The sequence below is a fragment of the Bubalus bubalis genome, chromosome 16 (assembly GCF_019923935.1).
Source record: "Bubalus bubalis isolate 160015118507 breed Murrah chromosome 16, NDDB_SH_1, whole genome shotgun sequence".
Classification (NCBI taxonomy): Eukaryota; Metazoa; Chordata; class Mammalia; order Artiodactyla; family Bovidae; genus Bubalus; species Bubalus bubalis.
Genome location: NC_059172.1, coordinates 1,368,229 through 1,392,947, shown reverse-complemented (window position 1 = coordinate 1,392,947; position 24,719 = coordinate 1,368,229). Strand labels below are relative to the sequence as shown.

The window sequence follows — 24,719 nt, the reverse complement described above, 5'->3', positions numbered from 1 at the left end:
CCTGGTGGAGAAAATGGAGAGTCCAAAGGGAGAGAGAGCAGTCAAGCCAGTAATCTCGTACACTAGTGAAAAATGGGTCCTGAAGATTGGGTTCTTAAAGGTACAAAATTGGTAACAAATACATAAAAACAAAAATTAGAAATCTAGAGTAGAGTTTGGAATTTCAAAAATGCGATGTTAATGAAAAGGAGAAGGAAAAGAAAGAGAGAAAAAACGAACAAAGAAAAACAAACAAGGTCGTGAAAGTAATAAAGAAACTACAGGTACAAAATTGATAACTAATACCAAACAGCAAAAATTAAAAATCTAGAGTAGAGTTTGGAATTTCAAAAATACAACGTTAAAAAAAAAAAAAAAGAAGAAGAAGAAAAATAAAGAGAGAAAACAAACAAACCAACAAAAACAATGTCGCAAAAATTATAAAGAAAATACAGGTACAAAATTGATATCAAATACCAAAAAGCATAAATTAAAAATCTTGAGTAGAGTTTGGAATTGCAGGTATACGATGTTATATAAAAGAAGAAGAGAAAGAAACAGAGGAAAAAAAGAAAGTCACAGCAATTATGAAAAAAACTATAGGTACAAAATTGATAACATATATCAAGAGGCTAAAATTAAAAATCTAGAGTAGAGTTTGGAATTTCAAAAATGCAATGTTAAAGAAAAGAAGAAAAAGAAAAAAGAAAAAAAAAAAAAACCACGGTCAAAAAATTATGAAATGTATATATGAAGTTTGCTGAAGAAGAAAAGAAAAAAAAAAAAATAGGGTCTTTTTTTTTTTTTTTTTTTTTGCAAAGTAATAGTTATAAAAGTGAAAATTAAAGGACAATAGAGGACTTAAAAAAAATTTTTTTTTAATTAAAAAAAAAAAAGAAAGAAAGATTGATCGTAAAAATAGTAAAAATATATCTAGGTCTTTCTCTGGTTTTGTTGTGAGTATTGTGGGTTCATTTCATTTTTGGCAGTTCCTTAGTCTGACTTATATTTCTCAAGATCTATAGGCCCCTTCCTATGTAATCCGTAGTAACCACAGGGTTTTAATCTATGGCCTGTAGCTTCCAAGGCGTTTCCCTCTGTTATAGCTTCTTCTGTTTGCTGGTCTCTTCAGTGTCTGGTTCCCGCCCTGACACAAAGGGGACGGTGGAGGACACTATTTATTTTATTTTATTTTATTTAGGCTCACTTGTTCAGCCGCGCTGTGGGGAGGGAGGGAGGGATGCTGCAAACAGATAACACTGGCGTGCGCTCGCAGTGCCTCAGCCACACTGGGTCTGCCCCCGCTCACGGCGCGTGTAGCCTCCCTGCCCACACTGCTTGGGCTCTAGGTTGTTCCGCCGGGAACAATCAGAGGCCGGCCCTGGGCTGAGCTCCCAGGTCCAAGCCGCTCAGGTTCCGGCACTCAGGTAGTCCTCAGAGGTGCAGACTCGGTTGGGCCTGCGTTTTGTGTTCTTCCCAGATCCGAGCAGCTCAGGTGATGAGGTGTTTGGTGGGCGCCAATGCTGCGACTTATCGCCTCCCCGCCACTCGGTTATCTGGGTGTAAAACCGGCGCACCTTCTCAGGCAGATGTTGACCGTCCAGACCCGCAAGAAGTTTTAGTTAGCAAAGAAGCCTGCTTACAGTTTTATAGATAGCGTCTCTCTGGGGCTGCGATTGCCCCCTTCCGGCTCTGGCTGCCTGTCACCGGAGGGGGAAGGTCTGCAGCCGGCTATCTCTGTTCAGTCCTTTGTTCTGTGCGTGGGCCTGGCGGTGTCTTAGGTTAGGGCTGGCTTTTCGCGTGGTAGATATCCCACAGTCTAGTTTGCTAGCCCAAATTATTTCGCTCAGATAGCGCTCAGGACATTCGCCCGATTCTTACTCTAAGGGACACAGCCCGCGCCGCACTTCCCTGCCCAGCCCCCGCTTGCTAATGCCGTGTGCAGGCGTCTGCGCTGCTTCTCCGCTGGGGGAGTTACCGTAGGGCTCACAATCCTCGATTTTTAATTGTTTATTTTTTTTTTCCCCTCCCTTTTATGTTGCCCTCTGTGCTTCCAAAGCTCAGCACAGATTCGGCAGTGAGAGGGTTTCCTGGTGTTTGGAAACTTCTCTCTTTTTAAGACTCCCTTCCCGGGACGGAACTCCGTCCCTCCCTCTTTTGTCTCTTTTTTTGTCTTTTATATTTTTTCCTACCTCCTTTCGAAGAGTTGGGCTGCTTTTCTGGGTGCCTGATGTCCTCTGCCGGCATTCAGAAGTTGTTTTGTGGAATTTACTCGACGTTTAAATGCTCTTTTGATGAATTTGTGGGGGAGAAAGCGTTCTCCCCGTCCTACTCCTCCGCCATCTTGGCTCCTCCCCCTGATTATATTCTTTGTAGCCAAAGATGGAGACGCTCTATACAGTCAGCAAAAATAAGACTGGGAGCTGACTGTGGCTCAGATCAGGAACTCCTTATTGCCAAATTCAAACTTAAATTAAAGAAAGTAGCAAAAACCACTAAACTATTCAGGTATGACCTAAATCAAATCCCTTATGACTATACAGTGGAAGTGACAAATAGATTCAAGGGATTAGATCTGATACACAGAATGCCTGAAAAACTATGGATGGAGGTTCGTGACATTGTACAGGAGGCAGTGATCAAGACCATCTCTAAGAAAAAGAAATGCAAAAAGGCAAAATGGTTTTCTGAGGAGGCCTTACAACTAGCTGAGAATAGAAGAGATGTGAAAGGCAAAGGAGAAAAACAAAGATATATCCACTTGACTGCAGAGTTTCAAAGAACAGCAAGGAGAGATAAGAAAGCCTTCCTCAGTGATCACTGCAAAGAAATAGAGAAAAACAATAGAACAGGAAAGATTAGAGATCTCTTCAAGAAAATTAGAGAAACCAAGAGAACATTTCATACAAAGATGGGCATAATTAAGGACAGAAGTGGTATGGACCTAAAAGAAGCAGAGGATATTAAGAAGAGGTAACAAGAATACACAGAAGAACTATACAAAAAAGATCTTCACAACCCAGATAATCACGATGGTGTGATCACTCACTTAGAGCCAAACATCCTAGAATGCAAAGTCAAGTGGGCCTTAGGAAGCATCAGTATGAACAAAGCTAGTGGAAGTGATGGAATTCCAGCTGAGCTATTTCAAATCCTAAAAGATGATGCTGTGAATGTTCTGCAATCAATATGCCAGCATCTGGAAAACTCAGCTGTGGCCTCAGAACTGGGAAAGGTCAGATTTCATTCCAATCCCAATGAAAGGCAATGCCAAAGAATACTCAAACTACCACACAATTGCACTCATCTCACAAAGTAGTAAAGTAATGCTCAAAATTCTCCAAGCCAGGCTTCAACAGTACATGAACCGTGAACTTCCAATTTTAGAAAAGGCAGAGAAACCAGAGATCAAATTATCAACATCTGTTGGATTATCAAAAAAGCAAGAGAGTTTCCAGAAAAACATCTATTTCTGCTTTATTGACTATGCCAAAGCCTTTGACTATGTGGAGCACAACAAACTGTGGAACATTCTTAAAGAGATGGGAATACCAGACCACTTGACCTGCCTCTTGATAAATCTGTATGCAAGTCAGGAAGCAACAGTTAGAACAAGACATGGAACAACAGACTGGTTCCAAATCAGGAAAGGAGTATATCAAGGCTATATGTTGTCACCCTGCTTATTTAACTTATATGCAGAACACATCATGAGAAATACTGGGCTGGGTGAAGCACAAGCTGGAATCAAGATTGCGAGAAGAAATATCAATAACATCAGATATACAGATGACACCACCCTTATGGCAGAAAGTGAAGAAGAACTAAAGAGCCTCTTGATGAAAGTGAAAGAGGAGAGTGAAAAAGTTGGCTTAAAGCACAACATTCAGAAAACGAAGATCATGGCATCTGGTCCCATCACTTCATGGCAAATTGATGGGCAAACAGTGGAAACAGTGACAGACTTTATTTATTTATTTATTTATTTATTTTTGGCTCCAATATCACTGCAGATGGTGACAGAAGCCATGAAATTAAAAGACGCTTGCTCATTGGAAGAAAAGTTATGACCAACCTGGACAGTGTATTTAAAAGCAGAGACATTACTTTGCCAACAAAGGTCTGTCTAGTCAAAGCTACGGTTTTTCCAGTGGTCATGTATGGATGTGAGAGTTTTGGGACTATAAAGAAAGCTTAGCGCCGAAGAATTGATAATTTTGAAATGTGGTGTTGGAGACGAATCTTGAAAGTCCCTTGGACAGCAAGGAGATCCAACCAGTCCATTCTAAAGGAAATCAGTCCTGAGTGTTCATTGGAAAGACTGATGTTGAAAGTGAAACTCCAATCCTTTGGCCACCTCATGCGAAGAACCAACTCATTTGAAAATGCTCTGATGCCAGAAAAGATTGAAGGCAGGAGGAGAAGGGGATGAGAGAGGATGAGATGGTTGGATGGCATCAGTGACTCAATGGACATGAGTTTGAGTAAACTCCAGGAGTTGGTGATGGACATAGAGGCCTGGAGTGCTTCAGTCCATGGGGTCGCAAAGAGTCCGACATGACTGAGTGACTGAACTGAACTGAACTAATACATTTGTCAAAACTCAGTGAATTGTAATTTTTATTTATTTTTTAGGAATTTATGTATTTGGCTGTTCCGGATCTTCGTTGCTGCACTCGAGCTTTTTCTAGTTGCCGTGAGCGGGGGCTACTCTCTCACTATGGGGCACCGGCTTCTTATTGCAGGGAGTAATATGTACTTTATATCACTTTGTTGAAGTCTGGGAAATCTGGCAAGTCAACAGTCAGTACACATCTTGTTCTTATTTTTAAACAGATCACAAGGGCCACAAATTTACATCCTCCTACTGCAGATGAAAATTGGCCAGAGTTAAGAACCCTGCCTATCTTCAATCTATTTCCGCTTTTGCAACTTAAGTTTTCCTGGCAAATATCAGCATTAAAGTAACTCTAACCATTCTATTCCAACCATTATATCACACCATGCAACCACAAGTTTCTGGGACATAAAATGTTAAACACAGATAAAAGAAAAGAATTTATACCAGTTTTTCATATTCGTTCTTGGTCTACAGTATGAAATATTTAGTAACTTTATTATGTCCATGAATTCTCACAATTCTCATCACATCAAACATGTTTAGATGCTTGGAATAGCATAAATTATTTGGTAGCATGATCACACTGTCTATGTCCAACAAGGGTGTGCTCAGCTGCATCTGATTCTGCCGTCCCATGCACTGTAGCCCACCAGGCTCCTCTGCTCATGTGATTTTTCCAGGCAAGTATACTGGAGTGGGTTGCCATTTCCTATTCCAAGGGATCTTCGCAACCCAAGGATCACACCTGTGTCTCTTGCATCTCCTGCATTGGCAGGCAGATTCTTTATCACTAGCACCACCTGGGAAGCCTGCCATCCAGGGTGAATTTTCCAAATTTAATGAGAGAGAGAGAGATTTGAATCCTACAATATCAGAAATCTCTATTGACTGTGACATAGATTTTTTAATATCATCCCCGTGAGAACTCCCCATTGTACACTACAGGCAAGAAATTACATCATGGAACTCATGAGGAAATGGCAATGAAGGGAACACATGCTTCATTCCTTTCCTCTTTATGATTCACATCACCTCTGCCTTATTACAGTGGTGGAGCCTAGGATATACTCCCAAACTATTAGGTAATTGTCCCTGAGAACTACTTACACAAACATAAGCTATGTCATACTGGTCTTTCCAGGAGGCACAATCAGGCCAATGAAGTGAAGTGAAGTAAAGTGAAAGTCGTTCAGTTGTGTCCGACTCTTTGCGACCTCATGGACTATAGAGTCCATGGACTTCTCCAGGCCAGGATACTGGAGTGGTTAGCCTTTCCCTTCACCAGGGGATCTTCCCAACCCAGGGATCGAACCCATGTTTCCCGCATTGCAGGCATACTCTTTACCAGCTGAACCACCAGGGAAGCCCAATCAGGCCAATAGTACACCTTGTTTCTGCCCAAAGGTATGTTCCCTCTCTGCATACATTCTCATCAGAAACACAGAACAAACACTGGCCACCAGCACAGAATTGCACCAGAATATCTGGGAGACAAGGTTTACACACTCCTGAGGCCTCTGTCAGCTGTCTCTCCTTCAGGGTCAGAAGCCCGAGATGGAACAGGGCTCCCTCTCAGAAGTGAAAAAGAAGCAACAAAACACTAAACTCCAGTGTTTCACAAATACTTGTGGATGTATCAATAGATGGGGAGGCCTCATTTCATGTAGGCTGAAAGTAATGAGGCCCTAGGATGTAAAAATACTGTTTGTGTAGCATGATCCAACTGTTCATCCATTTGGGGATATTATGTGTCAAATTAAGCTTTCTTGGTCCAAAAGCAGTATGACTTTTGTTATACTTCATTCATAAGAATGTTATTGTGTAAGGTGACTCTGACAGGAAAAATCCATCTGAAATCTCAGAATCTGTGGCCTCAGCAATACCTGCTCTTCTTTTGCAACCTTCTCAAGGCATCTTTGATTTCTTGGTTCCTCAGACTGTATATCAAGGGATTCAACATGGGAATCATCACAGTGTAGAAGAATGACGCAAATCTGTCAAAGCTGGAGGAACCACCAGAGCTGGAACTCAAATAGACAAACATACCTGAGGTATAGAAGAGAGTGACTGCTGTCAGGTGGGAGGCACAGGTGTTGAAAGCCTTGGACCTGCCGCTTGAGGTCGTGATCTTCATGATGGAGATGACAATGTAGACATAGGATATCATGATAACGGAAACATTTATTACCCCAAAGATCATTGTCAATAAAGCAGTAAAGAGTTGTACAAAAAAAGTGTCAGTGCAGGACAGAACTAACAGCTGGGGCAGGTCACAGAAGAAGTGGTTGATGACATTAGGCCCACAGAAGTGGAGCTGGAGCATGAAACACAATTGGAATACAGTAGCAGAGAGTCCAGCCAAGTAGGATCCCAGCACCATCCGACCGCAGAGAGCGGGCGACATGACTGATGAATAGAGGAGTGGGTTACAAATGGCGGCATATCGGTCATAAGCCATGGCAGTCATGAGGCAAGACTCACTCAGCCCCATGGTGGAGAATACGAAATTCTGAATAACACAATCCACATAGGTGATAATTTGACGCTCCTGGAAGAAGTCATGGAGCATCTTGGGGGCTGTGGAGGTCACGTAGCAGATGTCCATGAAGGACAGATTACTGAGAAAGAAGTACATGGGGGTGTGGAGGTGGGAGTCCATTCTTATTAAGATGAGGAGCGACAGGTTCCAAGTCAGGGTCAAAATGTATATCACCAGGAACACGACAAAGAGCACTACTATGATTCTGGGGAAATCTGAGAATCCCAACAGGATAAAATGAGTGATCTCTGTGATATTTTCTCTCCTAATCATTGGTTTGGTGCTCCTAAAATTAGAAGAGAGGATGCATTGCTGACTCAGGTGAGATGGTAGCATCACAAATCTCATATTTCCCCACTTTGAGCCCTGGAAAAGGGGAAATGCTTTACTGTCCTGGGGAAAGACACAGCCTTTAATCTTGTCCAGAAGTAACGTCTCGGTGTTTCAGGTTCTCAATTATCTCGTGAGGTAGATCTCATGAACATTAAAAGACATATTTAAAAAGCTGAAAAGCCACTACAATATTGTAAAGTAATTATCTTCCAATTAAAAAAGATAGATTAATTTTTAAAAATTCAAATAAAAAAACTTTGAAATAAAACAACAGGAATCCTGTGATTGCTATATATAAATAAGAGATCATTAATTAAAATACTAGGTTTTTAAGAGACCTCTGATAACTCAATGTATAACTGCTGATTTATAATAACAAAGCATAAATGCCTCATTCAGCATAAGTTCAAAATAGCTATTCTCCCCCAGATGGCCATCTGGATAGATTTTTTAAACTTTCTTCTTTTACTCACAAAATAACTTGTAAAACTTTTAAAAGTATATTTAACACAGCAGCTCCTAAATAGCTGGAAACTTATATCACGATTTATAAATCGGATATTTTGATGGGACTTAGAAGGTATGCTTATTTTCAAAAATGTAAATGAACTTGGAGAGTATTACATTTAGTGAAATAAGCCAGATAGAGAAAGACAAATACTATATGATATAACTTACATGTGGAATCTAAAAAATAAAGCAAATGAATAAAAATAATAAAAAGACAGAATAACAGTTACAGAGAACAAGCTGAGAGGTGCCAGCTGGGAGAGTGAAAAAGCTGCCATAAAACTCAGCATTCAAAAAACTAAGATCATGGCATCTGGTCCCATCACTTCATGGCAAGTAGATGAGGAAGGAATGGAAATAGTGAAAGATTTTATTTTCTTGGGCTCCAAAATCACTGCAGATGGTGACTACAGCCATGAAATTAAAAGACACTTGCTCCTTGGAAGAAAAGCTATGACAAACCTAGACAGCGTATGAAAAAGTAGAGGCATTACTGACAAAGATGTGTCTAGTCAAAGCTATGGTTTTTCTAGTAGCCATGTATGGATATGAGAGTTGGACCGTAAAGAAGGTTGAATGCTAAAGAATTGATGCTATGGAACTGTGGTGTTGGAGGAGACTCTTGAGAGTCCCTTGGACTGCAAGGAGATCCAACCAGTCCATCTTAAAGGAAATCAATCCTGAATATTCACTGGAAGGACTGATGCTGAAGCTGAAGCTCCAAATACTTTGGCCACCTAAAGCGAAGAGTTGACATTAGAAAAGACCCTGACACTGGGAAAGATTGAAGGCAGAAGGAGAAGGGGATGACAGAGGATGAGATGGTTGGATGGCATCACAGAATCAATGGACATGAGTTTGAGCAGGTTCCAAGAGGTGGTGAAGGACAGAGCAAAGACACTACAATAAAGAAAATTACAAGCCAATAGCTTGATGAATATGGATCTAAAAACCCTCAACAAAATATTACCAAACTGAATCCAACAAGATATAAAATGGATTATATACTACAATCAAGTTGGAGTCATCCCAGGGTCACAAGGATGGTTCAACATAAGCAAATCAATCAGTGTGATACACCATATTTACAAAAGAAAAGACAAAAACCACAGCATCTCAATGGATGCAGTAAAAGCATTTGATAAAATTCAACATCATAAACACCATTTCACATGATAAAAAAAACTGTCACCAAAATGGATATAGAGGGAGCATATTTCAGCATAATACCTCTTATGACAAATCCACAGTCAATATAACACATAACAGTGAAAAACTGAAACCCTTTCTGCTAAATTCTGGAACAAGACAAGAAGGGCCACTCTCACTAAGACTATTCAATATAGTATTGGAAGTCCTACCACAGAAATCAGACAATGAAAAGAAATAAAATGTACCCAAGTTGGAAGGGAACAGGTAAAACTGTCTTTGCATGCAAATAAGTTAAAACTCTATACAGAAACCCCTAAAGACCCCACACAAAAACTTAAGAAAACTAATGAAATGGGTCACAAAGAGTCAGACACCACTGAGAGACTGAACTGAACTGAACTGAAGGTAGCAGGATACAGGATCATATACAAATATCTTTTACATTTCTTTGAACAAAAAGTGAAATATAATAAAGAGAAAGTAAAAAAGAAACAGTTCCATTTAAGTCATGTCAAAAAAATGATATACCTAACCAAGGATGTGAAAGACATACACAAAGAAAACTATAAAAAAAGTTAACGAAGGAAACTGAAAATAATTTAAAGGAAATTGAAAATGATATAAAGATATCTCTTGCTATTGAATTGAAAGAATTAATATCGTTAAAATAGCCATTCTACCCAAAGCAATCTACACATTTAATGTGATTTCTATCAAAATACCTGTGACTTTTTTCACAGGATTAAAACAATCATCCTAAAGTTAATATGCAACTAAAAAAGACCCAGAATTGCCAGAGTAGTTCTAAGGGAAAAGAGCAAAATTGGAGGCATAAAACCCTCCCAGACTTCAGACAATACTGTGAAGTTACATCAATCAAAATACACTGGTTTTGGCAAAAAAACAGACACATGGATCAAAGGAACAGAATCAACAGCACTGAAATATATCCATCCACTCACAGTCAATTAGTCTGCAACAGAGGAGGCAAAGATACACAATGCAGAAAAGACAGCCTCTTTAGCAAGTGGTGTTTGGAAAGCTGGACAGCCACATGTAAAGCAATAAAGTTAAAGCATACTCTCACACCACACATAAAAATAAACAAAACTACCTTGGTGATTAAACATAAGACAGGACACCACAAAACACCTACAAGAGAACAGAGGCAAACATTCACTGATAAATGGTAGTAACAGTCTCCCAAGGTAAAAGAAACAAAAGCAAAAATAAATAAATGACACATAAAAGTTTTGCACAGCAAAGGAAACCATAAACAAAACAAAAAGACACCCAAAACACTGGGAGAAAATATTTGCAAATGATGGAACCAACAAAGGCTTAATTTCAAAAGTATAAAGACAGCTCATAAAACTCAATAGCAAAAAGACCAAACAACTCAATCAAAAAATGAGCAGAAGACCCAAATCAACAGTTCTCCAAAAAAGACACACAGATGGCCAACAGGCACATGAAATGATTTTCCGTATTGATATTTATTAGAAAATGCAGATAAAAGTGAAATGATGTATCACCTGTTAGGGAAATTAGGTGGAGGAAGTCTTGTTCAGACTTCAGAAACAGGCCTCTCACCTGCTTCTGACCTGCCTGGACACTGCCTGGATTCTGTGCCCACTGGCAAGCACAGCAAGTCAGGTAGCACTTTAGATAAAAAAGGGAGTGGGTCTTGGAATTCTTGAGCCCCTGGAGGTCTGGCCAGTCCCCAAGGGTCCAAGAAGTCTTACGCTTCCCAAGGTGAAACAAACAGCATTGTAAAAGTTAAAGTGAAATCAAAGCTGCATTTTTGCACATAAACTGATGATATCAGTTTGCAGCCTTGGATTGCAAACAGGAGCCCCCCAAACTGAAATCGGAAGTCACCCTTGGGGTGGATGCACCATCTGGGACCCTTTCCCAATAGAGACTCCAGATTGCTAATACTTGGGACTTCCCAGCACTGTTCAAGTCTGGATGTAGGTTGCTGGCCCAATATGGTGATGTAAGGTTCGTCTAGTCAAGGCTATGGTTTTTCCTATGGTCATGTATGGATGTGAGAGTTGGACTGTGAAGAAGGCTGAGCGCTGAAGAATTGATGCTTTTGAGCTGTGGTATTGGAGAAGACTCTTGAGAGTCGCTTGCACTGCAAGGAGATCCAAACAGTCCATTCTGAAGGAGATCAGCCCTGGGATTTCTTTGGAAGGAATGATGCTAAAGCTGAAACTCCAGTACTTTGGCCACCTCATGCGAAGAGTTGACTCATTGGAAAAGACTCTGATGCTGGGAGGAATTGGGGGCAAGAGGAGAAGGGGATGACAGAGAATGAGATGGCTGGATGGCATCACTGACTCAATGGACGTGAGTCTGAGTGAACTTCGGGAGTTGGTGATGGACAGGGAGGCCTGGCGTGCTGTGATTCATGGGGTCACCAAGAGTCGGACACGACTGAGCGACTGATCTGATCTGATCTGATCTGACGCTGTTACTTCTCTCTATTGTTCCTATTTCCTTTCTTTTAATGACTGTATATTGAAATTAAGTCAGATAATCTATAAAAATTGGAATTATCTATTTGTATGTAACAAGTGGCTTCTTCTATTAAAGAATCCTTTGACCCTAAGCAAAAGTAAAATATTTTGCAGAACAATCATCTCACACTGGTCAGAATGTTGTTGCTGTTGTTGCTGTTGTTGTTCAGTCACAATGGCCATCATCAAAACATTTTAAAATAATAAGTGCTGGAACAGATGTGGAGAAAAGGGAACCCTCCCACATTGCTGGGTAGGACTGTAAATTGCTGCAGCCAATATATGATCTTACAATCCCATTCCTGGCCATGTATTCAGAGAAGACTCTAATTCAAAAAGATACACACACTCCAATGTTCATAGCAGCACCAGTTACAATAGCCAAGATATGGAAGCAGTATAAATGTCCATTAATAGAGGAATGGATGAAGACGATGTGGTACATATATACAGTGAAATATTACACAGTTGGGGAGGGAGAAGGTGAAATCATTTGAGAGAGTAGCATTGAAACATATACATTACCATATATAAAATAGATAGCCAGTGGGAATTTGCTGTATGACAAAGGAAACCCAAAACTGGTGCTCTGTGTCAACTTAGAGGGGTGGGATGGGAGGGAGGTGGGAGGGATGCTTAAGAACAAGGGGACATATGTATACCTGTGGCTGATTCATGTTGATGTATGGCACAAATCAATACAACATTGTAAAATAGTTATCCTCCAATTAAAAACAAAATGAAAAAAATTTTAAACTATGAGAATGAAATCAGAGAATGAGAAATGTTTCAGTGGTTGGAAACTAAATCTTAAATAAAATAAAACACAACTTCCCATTATTTTCTTTTAAAAAATATGTGAACATAAATCATTACTGGGTGCAAAACTGACATGGGAGCGTCAGGGCTGAAAAGAAAATAATACAGAGAAGCTAAACTTTTTTAAAGAAAGAAAAAGAAGACGTGGTACACATATACGATGAAATATTGCCCAGCCATTAAAAAGAATGAAATAATGCCATTTGTAGCAACATAGATAGACCTAGAGATTATCATATGAAATGAAATAAGTCAGAAAGAGAAAGACAGATATCATATGATATCACTTATATGTGGAAACTAAAAAAATGATACAAACAAACTTCTCTACAAAAGAGAAATAGACTCATAGAATACAAACAGAGGGATAGCAGGATAACTGGGGAGACGTAAATTAGGAGTTTAGGACTAATGCTTATACAGTGCTATATAAAAAATAGATAAATAACAAGAACTTACTGTACAGCACAGGGAAATATCTTCAATATCTTATAATAATCTATAATGAAAAGAATCTGAAAATGAATATGTATATATTTACATGTATGTGTACAGCTGAACCACCTTGCTGTATACCTGAAACTAATACAATATTGTAAACCAATTATATTTCAGTTTTTTTAAAGGATTAGCAAAATTAATAATATGATTTCATATAATCTTGGGATGAAAAAGAAATTTCTGAAGTAGAACAATGAACCAGAAACTATACGAGAAAAACTATAACAATCTGAAAGTTGATTATGACTGAAAATTCCACTTACCTAAAATAATTTTGAAATACACTTGATAAAATGGCAAATCTAATTGCAAAATATTTTTAAGAGGCAATGTGGTAAAGCCTGTAACATAAAAAGCATAAGCCAATAAGGGGTGGGCATACGTATGTATCAAAATCTTTTTCAAATCTGATCTACTAAGGACATGGTCACTTGCGAGTTTGTGCAGGTTAAGAAAGCCAAGAATGTCACCGGATAAAGAACGATGTAAGAAGGTTCAAAGGAGGCAGTGAAACAACCACTACGTCTGTTTGGTGGAGAAGGAAATGGCAACCCACTCCAGTATTCTTGTCTGGAGAATTCCACGGATGGAGGAGTCTCGGGGGCTCTAGTCCATGGAGGTCTTAAGGAGTCAGACACGACTGAGTGACTAGCACACACATGTGCTTGGAGAGGGGCACCTCTGATATCTGTGTCACCCACTCTAGCATCCTCAGAACCCCAGGATCTCCAAAGATGACAATGGAAAATTAGTGAAGTATAATTCAAAACGCCAGGGAAATATACATGCATAGTTCTGACATATTATTATGGAGTAACTAGTTTGGCTTTCCTGTACAGAAATTAATGATTCAAAGTGATATATTGAAGTGGATATCAAATCAATTATTATTATATGAGAACATCCTCAAGGGAACAAATTAAATTAGAAGTGCTCTTGGCCAGAATAAGTCAGACGTGTTTAGACCATAGTTAATTCCCATGAAGTTCAGTAAATGATTATTTTTGATTCAACATAATTCACTTTTACAAGACAGTAGGTTTAATAGACATTATCTCGTTTTATTCTAGATGATCCTTTACCCTCATTTTCCAGGTGGAAAAAAAAAATCAGAAGGTAACAAAGTTGAAGATCCCATCCTTAAGATATTGCAGAACTGGAACTCAACATCCATACGCCACCCCAGAGCAATACCTGATGTTTACATGACAGATTAATCTTTTCATTGAAGGTTAGAGAAGTGGTATAAAGGAGAAAGAAAACTCGAGGAAGAGCCAGAAGTGGAAGGTATGGACTTGAGAGGGGGGAAGAGTAGAAAGATGGGAGCTACTGGGGGCTATGAACGTTCTTCTGCAAAGGTCGTACTGGACGGTTCACACGGCTATAGAGACATCACACAGTCTACTAGCCTCTCTAAATTTTTCCCTCTCACCTTCACCCAGATACCCAGAAAGACAGACTTCTTGCCAAAGGTTGAAATTTTCTATTTCTTTTCCAAAGGAATTGTCCAGGTGAGTCCTATTGCTCTCTGAGATGGGAACCTTTAAACCATTATACACTCACAGCCAGAGAGATGCCCACACTGATAATCCTCTTAAATGTGTTACTAAGGGCAAAACGAGGTGGGAGGGAAGATAATCAGGGGTCAAAAACTACAAGTACTTGCTCTCTAGAGTCATGGTTGTCATGGAGTTTTTGTCCCTGCTAACATCATGCCCTATGTTACCAAGTCCCTTCTGAGTCAGTTCTCACTCTCCCTTGGGCCTGACATGATCTCATCACTATAGCTTTTCTTTTCATGAAATTGGAGTCCTATGAGCCAAAATGGACATGGCGATCCTCTAGTCCTATACCTATGATTTCCAAGTGAGGATCTGAATATATGGAGCTGGAATTTCCCCAAGATGACACAGTAGGCTGGAAAAATACTTTGAACACAACAAAATACATGTATATGAACACTTTCCTGTTTGCAAAGCAATTTCATTTTATAGATATACACATACCTATATGCATGCTAAGTCGCTTCTGTTGTGTCCTATTCTTTGCGACCCAGTGGACAGTAGCCCACCAAGCTCCTCTGTCTGTGGGGTCTTCCAGGCAAGAATACTGGAGTGTGTGGCCATGCCCTCATTCTGGGGATCTTCCTGACCCAAGGATCGACCTGTGTCTCTTATGTCTCCTGTGGGCAGTTTCTTTACGACTATGGAGAAAGAAATGGCAACCCACTCCAGTACTCTTGCCTAGAAAATTCCATGGATCGAGGTGCCTGGTGGGCTACAGTCCATGGGGTCACAAAGAGTCGGACATGACTGAGCGACTTCACTCTTCACTCAGCGTTACCTGGGAAGCCCATATACATACGTACATTTTCTCAAATACCAAACCTCAATCAATCAACACCTTGAGAGATGGACATGGCATTATTTCCTATGCCTAAATGAGAAATTTAAGCAAAAAGAAATGCAATAAAACTAATTATCATGGTTACAGCCACAGGCATTGGTATTGGCCAATTGGGTTGAATTTTAGCTCTTCTACTTGATGAGAGTGGGACCTCCAGCAAGTTAACCTATCTGAGATTTAGCAGTATCACCTATAATATAGGACTGATAGTAGATTCAAGTTAGATAACACTCATAAAATATTTAGAGTGTGTAGTATGCAGCATGCCTTCTGTTAATAGTAGGTATAACGGGGATTTCCCTGGGGTCCAGTGGTAAAGAATCAAGCTCCCAATGCGTGGTGCATGGGTTCCATCCCTGGTTGTGGAATTTAGATCCTGCCTGCTGCACGATGCAGCTTCCCCACCCCCCGAAAATAGCAGGCATAACTAATATGTTCTAAATTGGAGTTCTTTCCAAAATATGCTGAATTACGAATCATTCACTAAAAATATCTACTTAAGATGATTCTCACAAACTTTTTTGGGGTTTTTTTGTTTGCTTGTTTGAAATGGAGCTCATCTATCCCGTCATTCCTGGGGATATAGAGATATTTTAGGAAGGCCCCATTCTCAGTTTCATCTTCTTCACCTAATCTTACTTCTAGGGAGAAAGAGATGGGTGGGTAATGAGTTAATTATGTGATTTAACTCTTGATAATAGAGACCCAGGCTCCCTGGGTCAGGGATGGTAAAGCTCAGATGGTAAAGAATCTGTCTGCAATGCAGGAGACCCAGGTTCGATCCCTAGGTCAGGAAGATCCTCTGGAGGAGGGAATGACAATCCACTCCAGTATTCTTGCCTGGAGAATCCCATGGACAGAGGAGCTTGGTGGGCTACAATCCACGGGGTCGCAAAGAAAAAGACACAACTGAGCAACTAACACTACTACTACTCACTGAGGCTTCTGGCTTCCTGAGAGCTCAGTCAGTAAAGAATCCGTCTGGAATGCAGGAGACCTCAGTTCGATTCCTGGGTTGGGAAGATATGCTGGAGAAGAGATAGGCTACCCATTTCTGAAACCTTGGGCTTCCCTTGTAGCTCAGCTGATAAAGAATCTGCTCACAGTGTGGGAGACCTGGGCTTGATCCCTGGGTTGGAAGGATTCGCTTGAGAAGGGAATGCCCACCCACTCCAGTACTCTGGCCTGGAGAATTCCATAGACTGTATAGTCCACGGGGTGGCAAAGAATCAGACACACTGAGTCACTTTCACTTTCAATTTGTTAGTAGTTATATACCCTTGTGATAAAAACCAATGATTTAACCATTTAGACTGAACAGACTGTTAAGACAGATTTAAAAACATGAGGCAATCTTGATTCCAGCTTGTGTTTCATCCAGTATGGCATTTCATGTGATGTACTCTGCATATAAATTAAATAAGCAGGCTGACAATATACAGCCTTGACATACTCCTGCTTCAATTTTGAACCAGTCTGTTGTTTCATGCCTGGTTCTAACTGTTGCTTCTTGACCTGCATACAGGTTTCGCAGGACACAAGTAAGGTGGTCTGGTATTCCACCTCTTTAAGAATTTTCCACAGGTTGTTATGACCCACACAGTCAAAGCCTTTAGCGCAGTCAATGAAGCAGAAGTAGACGTTTTTCTGGAATTCCTTTGCTTTTTCTATGATTCAATGGATGTTTGCAATTTTCTCTCTGGTTCCTCTGCCCTTTCTAAATCCAGCTTGTACATCTGGAAGTTCTAGGTTCACACACTATTGAATCCTAGCTTGAAGGATTTTGAGCATGACCTTGCTAGCATATGAAATGAGTGCAATTGTGTGGTAGTTTGAACATTCTTTGGCATTGCCCTTCTTTGGGATTGGAATGAAAACTGACCTTTTCCAGTCCTGTGGCCACTGCTGAGTTTTCCATATTTGCTGGCATTTTGAGAAATGTAAATCAACACTACAATGAGATATCACCTCACACTGGTAAGAATGGCCATTATCAAAAAATTTACAAACAATAAATGCTGGAGAAGGTGTGGAGAAAAGGAATGTTCTGCACTGTTGGTGGAAATGTAAATTGATACAATCACTTTGGAAGATCTCTTTACATACACAGTCATTCATTGCTATGAATTTCCCTCTTAAAACTGATTTTGCTACATTTCATAACTTATATGTTGTATTTCTACTTCCTTTATCCCAAGACATTTTTTAAATATTCATTTATTTATTTATCTGGCTGTATTGGGTCTTATTTGAAGTATGTGGGATCTTTCATTGTGCTGCACGGACTCTCTAGCTGTGGAGTATGGGCTCAGTCATTGGAGTGTGCAGGCTTAGTTGTTCTGCGGCATGTGTGACCTTAGGTCCTCAACCAGGGATCAAACTCATGTCCCCTGCATTGCAAGGCAGATTCTTAACTGCTGGACCACCAGGGATGTCCCAAACTTTTTTAAATTCTGAATTTGATTTCTTCCATGACGCATGATGTTCAGTAGCATATTCTTTAACCTCCTCATATTTGCAAATTTTCCAGTATCCTTTTTGTATTTAATTTCTAATTTTACACATTTGTGTCTGGAAAAGATGTTTGATATCGTTTCAATCTTATATTTCTTGAGACTTGTTTTGTGGCCTAACACATGCTCTATCTAGAGGATGATTTCTATGCACTTGTAACAAGAGTGTGTTTTACTTCCTTTCTGTGTATGTTCTGTGTCACTTAAACGTCTCTGTTTTAATGTGTAGCTTAATCCCTATGTTTCATTATGGATATTTTGTCTGGAAGATCTATCCATTGTTAAAAGTGGGATATTGAATTTCCTTGCTATTATTGTAATGCTATCTGCTTCTTCCTTCAAGTCTGTTAATATTTTATTTGTATATTTACATGTTCTATGCTGAGTTTATATATATTTACAAATGCTATATCCCTTTGCGGGATGATCCCTTTATCACTGTGTAAAGACTTTCTTTGCCTCTTCTGATACTTTTTGTCTTAAAGTCTAATTTTTCTGATATAAGTATAGCTTAACCCTGCTCTATTTTGTCTTTACTTACATGGAATTACTTTTTCCATCCCTTTACTGTCAATCTATTTCAATTTCTTTCAGTTCTTAAAGCTGTAGTGAGACTCTTGTAGGTACATATAGCTGAGCTCAACGTTTTTATCTGTTCCCCACTCATTCTGTTTGATTGGAGAATTTAGTATTTATATTTAAATTATTATTGACAGATGTGAATTTACTATTGCCATTTTGTTTATTTTTCTGTTTTGTAATTCCTTTCTTTCTTCTTCTGCTTTCTTTATAATTTGCTGATTTTGTGTAGTGGTATGCTTAGATTCATCTCTATTTATCTTTTGTGAATTGACTATAGATTGGCTTTGTATTAACCATGAGGCTTACATTAAAGATCTTATCCTAAAACAGTCTGTTTTAACATGAAAACAACTTTATATTCAAATGCATGCAACAACAGTTTCTACCTTGCTCTCTCACATTTTACTTTTTTGATGTAATAATTTACATTATTTTATCTTGTATATCCATTAACAAATTATTGGAGTGTTAGTTATGTTTTCCTCTTCTGAGTTTCATCTTCACACCAGATTTATAAGTGACATGCCAGCATGGCTGCTCTAGCATCGTCAGAATCCCACATTAGTGACTCCTACCACAGAGATGTATGTCTTTATATGTTTTGCATTGCTAATTAGTGACCTTTTGTTTCTGCTTGAAAAAGTCCCTTTAACATTTGTTGTAAAGTCAACCTAGTGTAAAATCATCAGATTCATTTTTCTGGAAAATTACCTATCATTCCTTCAATCCTGAAGGACAACTTATCCGGATAGACCACTGTTGGTTGGCAAGTTTTTCTTTCAGCACTTTGAGTATAGAGTGCCACTGCCTTTGGGCTGAAACGTTCTAGTGAAAAAGCTACTGATAGCCTTAAGGACGTTCTCTTGTATGTAACAAGTTGCTTTTCTCTTGCAGCTTTTAAGATTCTCTCCTTGTCTTTACCTTTTGACATTTTATTTGCGATATGCTCAGTTTGGTTCTCTTTGTATTCAAATCACTAATCATCAGGGAAACGTAAATCAAAGCCACAGTGATACATCACTTCACAGCTGTTAGAATGGCAATCAGTAAGAAAAAGGGAGAGCACAGGTGTTGGTAAGGAAGTGGCGATAAGAACATGCTTGTACACTGCACTGTGGGTGGGGATACACAAATGGGCTCGGCTGCTACAGAAAACACTATGGAGATTCCTCAAAAATTAAGAATACATCTACCATATGATCCAGCAATCCCACTTATGGGTATATATCCAATGGAAATAAAAATAGGATATCAAAAAATATGTGCTTCCATATTTATTGCCACATTAATCACAAAGCCAAAGTATGGAAACAAGCTAAGTGTCCATCAACAGATGATTCGATGATGAAGACAAGGTGCATTCAAACAATGGAAAAAATGTTCAGCTTTGATAGGAGCAGGGGAACTGAAGAGGTGAATTTAGAGGGCACAGACTTGCAATTGGAGGATGAATAAGTTCTGGAGGTGTAAGGCACAGCATAGTGACTATAATCAACACTGTATTGTCATCATGTAGCAGATGTCTCTCTTCTACTGAAGACTTCAGAGACTATTAGAAACAGATTGTGCATACACTTGTACACATTTTTAAAAAGCAATGCTTAAGAAAATGTACCTATGTTTGGATGGGGGTGAAGTGGGCACAAATCCTTTATTTATATTGCACTATTTCTTTGTCATGGGGTAGCCCTAATTATAGGAGAAGGCAATGGCACCCCACTCCAGTACTCTTGCCTAGAACATCCCATGGATGGAGGAGCCTGGTAGGCTGCAGTCCATGCGGTCGCTAGAGTTGGACATGACTGAGCGACTTCACCTTCACTTTTCACTTTTCATGCATTGGAGAAGGAAATGGCAACCCACTCCGGTGTTCTTGCCTGGAGAATCCCAGGGATGGTGGAGCCTGATGGGCTGCCGTCTATGGGGTCGCACACAGTTGGACATGACTGAAACGACTTAGCAGCAGCAGCAGCAGTAGCAGCCCTAATTATACTCTAGCAAAAGTTCAACAGTTCCCCTTCTCTCAGTCCTATTCATGTGTGAACTAATGGAAAATTGTACAAGGGCTTTGAATACTTCTTCACTTACATTTGTTAATTAAGTAGGATAATTCATGGGACCATCGGCATTGACACCCTAAAACAGCATTAAGAATCCAATGACTCTGTGAAACAGATGGCCAGTCCAGGTTCGATGCATGAGACAAGATGCTCAGGGCTGGTGCACTGGGATGACCCTGAGGGATGGGATGGTAACGGAGAGGGGAGGGGGGTTCAGGATGGGGGACACATGTACACCCATAGCTGATTCAAGTCAATGTATGGCAAAACCTCTACAATATTGTAAAATAATTAGCCTCCAGTTAAAATAAATAAATTAAAAACAAAACAACAAGAACAACAACAAAAGAATCCAATGGCTCTCTAAGGATAAAATATAAATTAATGCTACAATTTAATTAGTTTTTCAAGTCTGGGAGATCTGGAAAGTCAACAGTCAGCATAGCACCTTGTTTTTCTTTTTAATCAGACCATGGGACCACAAATTTACATCCTGCTTCTGAAGACAAAAATTGGCTACAGCTGATAACCCTGCTTATCCCACAAACTAGTTCCTTTCTTGCCCCTTGAGGTTTGAGGTTTGCAGGAAAATATCAGCATTAAAGTACTTCTAGCCATTCCATCTTGGTGATTATATTGCCTGCATACAACCATAAATGTCTCAGACATGACATGTTGAACACAGACAATAGAAAGGAATGTATATTGGTTTTTCCATATTGGCTCTTACTCTGCAACATTGAATATTTGGTGACTTTATTATTGCCATGAATTCTCACACAATTCTCATCACATCAAATATGTTCAGATGCTTGAAATAGCAGGAATTATTTTGACAGTATCATCCCACTAGCTATGTCAACCAGGGGTAAATTTTCCAGACTTACTGAGGGAGGGAAAGAGGGGCTTGACTTCCATAATATCAGAAATTGCTACTGACTGTGACATGGATTTTGAATATCATCCCCGTCAGAAATTCCCACTGGGCGCTAGAAGCAAAATGTTACATCATCAGAATCATAAGTTAACAGCCCTGAAGAGGCCGCACACTTCATTCCACCTCTCTTTGTAGTTCAAATCGTGTCCTCCTATTTAGACTACAACTGTGGAACTAGAATCTGATCAATAACTTATCAGATAAAAAGCACTGAAAGAGGTATTACTCGAACCTTAGCTGTATCAGACGAGTCTTCCGGGAAGGACAACCAGGCCAACTGTATACCTTGTTTCTGTCCAAAGACACACCCTCTCTGTGTGCTCGTTCTCACTCCGGCCAGAAGCACAGAGTGGACGTCGATGACCACCACGTCTGGATTATGCTGCATCAGAATATTTGGGGGACAAGGTTTACCCGCTCCTGGGGCTTCAGCCAGGTGTCTCTCCTCTAGGGTCAGAAGGCTGAGATGGAACAGGGTTCCATCTCAGAAGTAGAAAAGAAGCAGCACGTTCTGAACCTTGGTGTTTCATGAATAATAGTTGATAGATTAATAAATAATGAGGCCACTCCACATGGAGGATAAAACAATGGGTCTCTAGGACTTAAAGATACTGTGTTTGTGTAGTTCGATTCAGTTGTTGGTCCATTTTGGCATATTATCTGGGTCAAATTAAGTCTTCTTTGTCAAAGGCAGAATGAACTTTGTTGTAGTCCATTCGTATAAATATTACTGAGGGTTAAGGTAGGTCATTCTAACAAGACAAATCCGTCAGAAATCTCAGTCTCTGGCCTCAGCAACACCGTCTCTTCTTATGCAACCTCTTCAAGGCATCTTTGATTTCTTTGTTTCTCAGACTGTAAATCAAAGGATTCAACATGGGAATCACCACCGTATAGAAGATGGATGCAAATCTGTCAAAGCTGGAGGAACCACCAGAGCTGGAACTCAAATAGACAAAGATACTTGAGGTATAGAAGAGAGTGACTGCTGTCAGGTGGGAAGCACAGGTGTTGAAAGCCTTGGACCTGCCGCTTGCTGAAGTGATCTTCATGATGGAGATCACAATGGAGACATAGGATATCATGATAACTAAGGCATTTATTATCCCAAAGATCATTGTTAATATGGCAGTCAAGAGTTGTACAGAGAACGTGTCAGTGCATGATAGAACTAAAAGCTGGGGCAGGTCACAGAAGAAGTGGTTGATGACATTAGGCCCACAGAAGTGGAGCTGGAGCATGAAACACAATTGGAATACAGAACCAGAGAGTCCAGCCAAGTAGGATCCCAGCACCATCCAACCGCAGAGAGCGGGCGACATGACTGACGAATAGAGGAGTGGGTTACAAATGGCGGCATATCGGTCATAAGCCATGGCGGTCATGAGGCAAGACTCACTCAGCCCCATGGTGGAGAATACAAAGTACTGAACAGCACAAGCCACAAAGGTGATAGTTTGCCGCTCCTGGAAGAAGTCGTGGAGCATCTTGGGGGCTGTGGAGGTCACGTAGCAGATGTCCATGAAGGACAGGTTACTGAGAAAGAAGTACATGGGGGTGTGGAGGTGGGAGTCCATTCTTATTAAGATGAGGAGCGACAGGTTCCAAGTCAGGGTCAAAATGTATATCACCAGGAACACCACAAAGAGCACTACTATGATTCTGGGAAAATCTGAGAATCCCAACAGGATAAAATGAGTGATCTCTGTGATATTTTCTCTCCTAATCATTGGCTTGATGCTCCTAAAATCAGAAAAGAGACAAGAGAATGCATCGCAGGCTCACCAATTGAGATTGTAGCATCACAATTCTCATATACACCATACTTTTCCTCCACTGAGCCCTGGATAAAAGGAAACGCTCTGCTGCCCTGGAGAAAAGTTCTCAGCTTTTTGTCTTGGAGTGTCAGGAAGTGCCTCCTCAGTGCTTCAGGTTCTCAATTATTTCATGATAATTAAAAGATATATTTAAAAAGTTGAAAACTTTTTTAAAAAGCAATAGAAATCTTGTGATTATTATATATAAGGATGAGATCATTGATTAAAATGGTGGTTTTTTTGAAGACCTCTAATAATGTATAACTGCTGCTTTATAATAATATAGCATAAGTGGTATCATTTCAGGATAAATTTGAAGTAGCTTTTCTCCTAGATGATCATCTAGAGAGATTTTTATATTTTCTTCTTTTATCCATAGGAAAGTTACTCCGTTTATAATAACCTCTCGATCTTTTTACAAATATATTTATTACAGTGGCTCCTAAACGGCCTAGAAAAGTATATCATGATTTGGAATCCTGAGTTGTTGGAGAGATACAGCATGTATGCCCAATTAAGTTACATAGTAAGTGTTCTTAGGGAGGCCTTCATGTAAAATATTTCAAAAATTAGCTAGTACAACTCACTACTGGCCCCCATTATTGGCCTGTTTTTATGATATTTTTCTTCTTAGGAATAGCAGAGAACTGTGGTTAAGGTTTCAGACTTTGGAGTTTTAGTTTTGAGTGTCATAATCAGTATAGATCATTCCTAATTTCAGTTCCTCTCACTTAAAAAGTAACTAGCAACTATTCATAGGAAGAATACCAGTGTGAAAATCCTAAAACACAGAGATGAATGTGAAGCACCCCTCTGGACCACATTGACCAAGAAGAACCACATCAGGGGAGTAGAGAAGCTCCTCTCTGACAGCCTGGCCCTTCCCCACTACTGGCTCAGTGTCACACCAAGAGGGCTCCTCTTGGTCTATGGTTTTCCTGCCAAACTGGACAACCTAGAAAAAATGAATAAATTTCTAGAAATATGCAACTTAGGAAAACTGAATCAAGGGGAAACAGAAAGACTAAACAGGCCAATAATGACTAAGGAGATTGAATCAGTAATTAAAACCTCCCAGCAAAGAAACTCCCAGGACCAGAAGGCTTCATGATGAATTCTATCAAACGTTTAAAGAAGATTAATGCCAATCATTTTCAAAGTCTTCCAAAAAGTTAAAGAAAAAATAACATTTCCAAACTCATTTTACAAAGCCAATATTACTTTGATACGAAAGTGAGATAGGGAAATTACAAGAAAATAAAATCACGGTCATTACCCTTGATAAATGGAGATTTTTAAACTCTCAACAAAATACTAGCAAATAAAATTCAGCAGCACATAGAAAGGATCATACACTGTGATCTAGTAGGGTTCATTCTTGAGATGCAAGAACAGGTTGATCAATCAGTGTGATACACTGCTTTA

General features: G+C 39.7%; 2 protein-coding genes across 2 annotated transcripts; both read right to left on the bottom strand.

The window, feature by feature from the left end:
* Nucleotides 1-6,139: 6,139 nt before the first annotated feature.
* On the bottom strand, nucleotides 6,140-7,725 carry LOC123329582 (olfactory receptor 5AN1-like). The gene has a single exon (XM_044928932.2). The coding sequence runs from the start codon at nucleotides 7,485-7,487 to the stop codon at nucleotides 6,474-6,476; it is 1,014 nt and encodes a 337-aa protein (XP_044784867.2). The 5' UTR covers nucleotides 7,488-7,725; the 3' UTR covers nucleotides 6,140-6,473.
* A 13,899-nt stretch (nucleotides 7,726-21,624) lies between these two features.
* LOC102391811 (olfactory receptor 5AN1-like) lies at nucleotides 21,625-23,732 on the bottom strand. Its single transcript, XM_044928930.2, has one exon. It carries the CDS (start codon nucleotides 23,205-23,207, stop codon nucleotides 22,269-22,271), a length of 939 nt encoding a protein of 312 aa, XP_044784865.2. The 5' UTR covers nucleotides 23,208-23,732; the 3' UTR covers nucleotides 21,625-22,268.
* Between the last annotated feature and the right edge of the window lie 987 nt (nucleotides 23,733-24,719).

Bases quoted from the DNA above. Each gene is read 5' to 3' on its own strand.
- LOC123329582 (XM_044928932.2), bottom strand. From the start codon at position 7,487: ATGAGATTTGTGATGCTACCATCTCACCTGAGTCAGCAATGCATCCTC.
- LOC102391811 (XM_044928930.2), bottom strand. From the start codon at position 23,207: ATGATTAGGAGAGAAAATATCACAGAGATCACTCATTTTATCCTGTTG.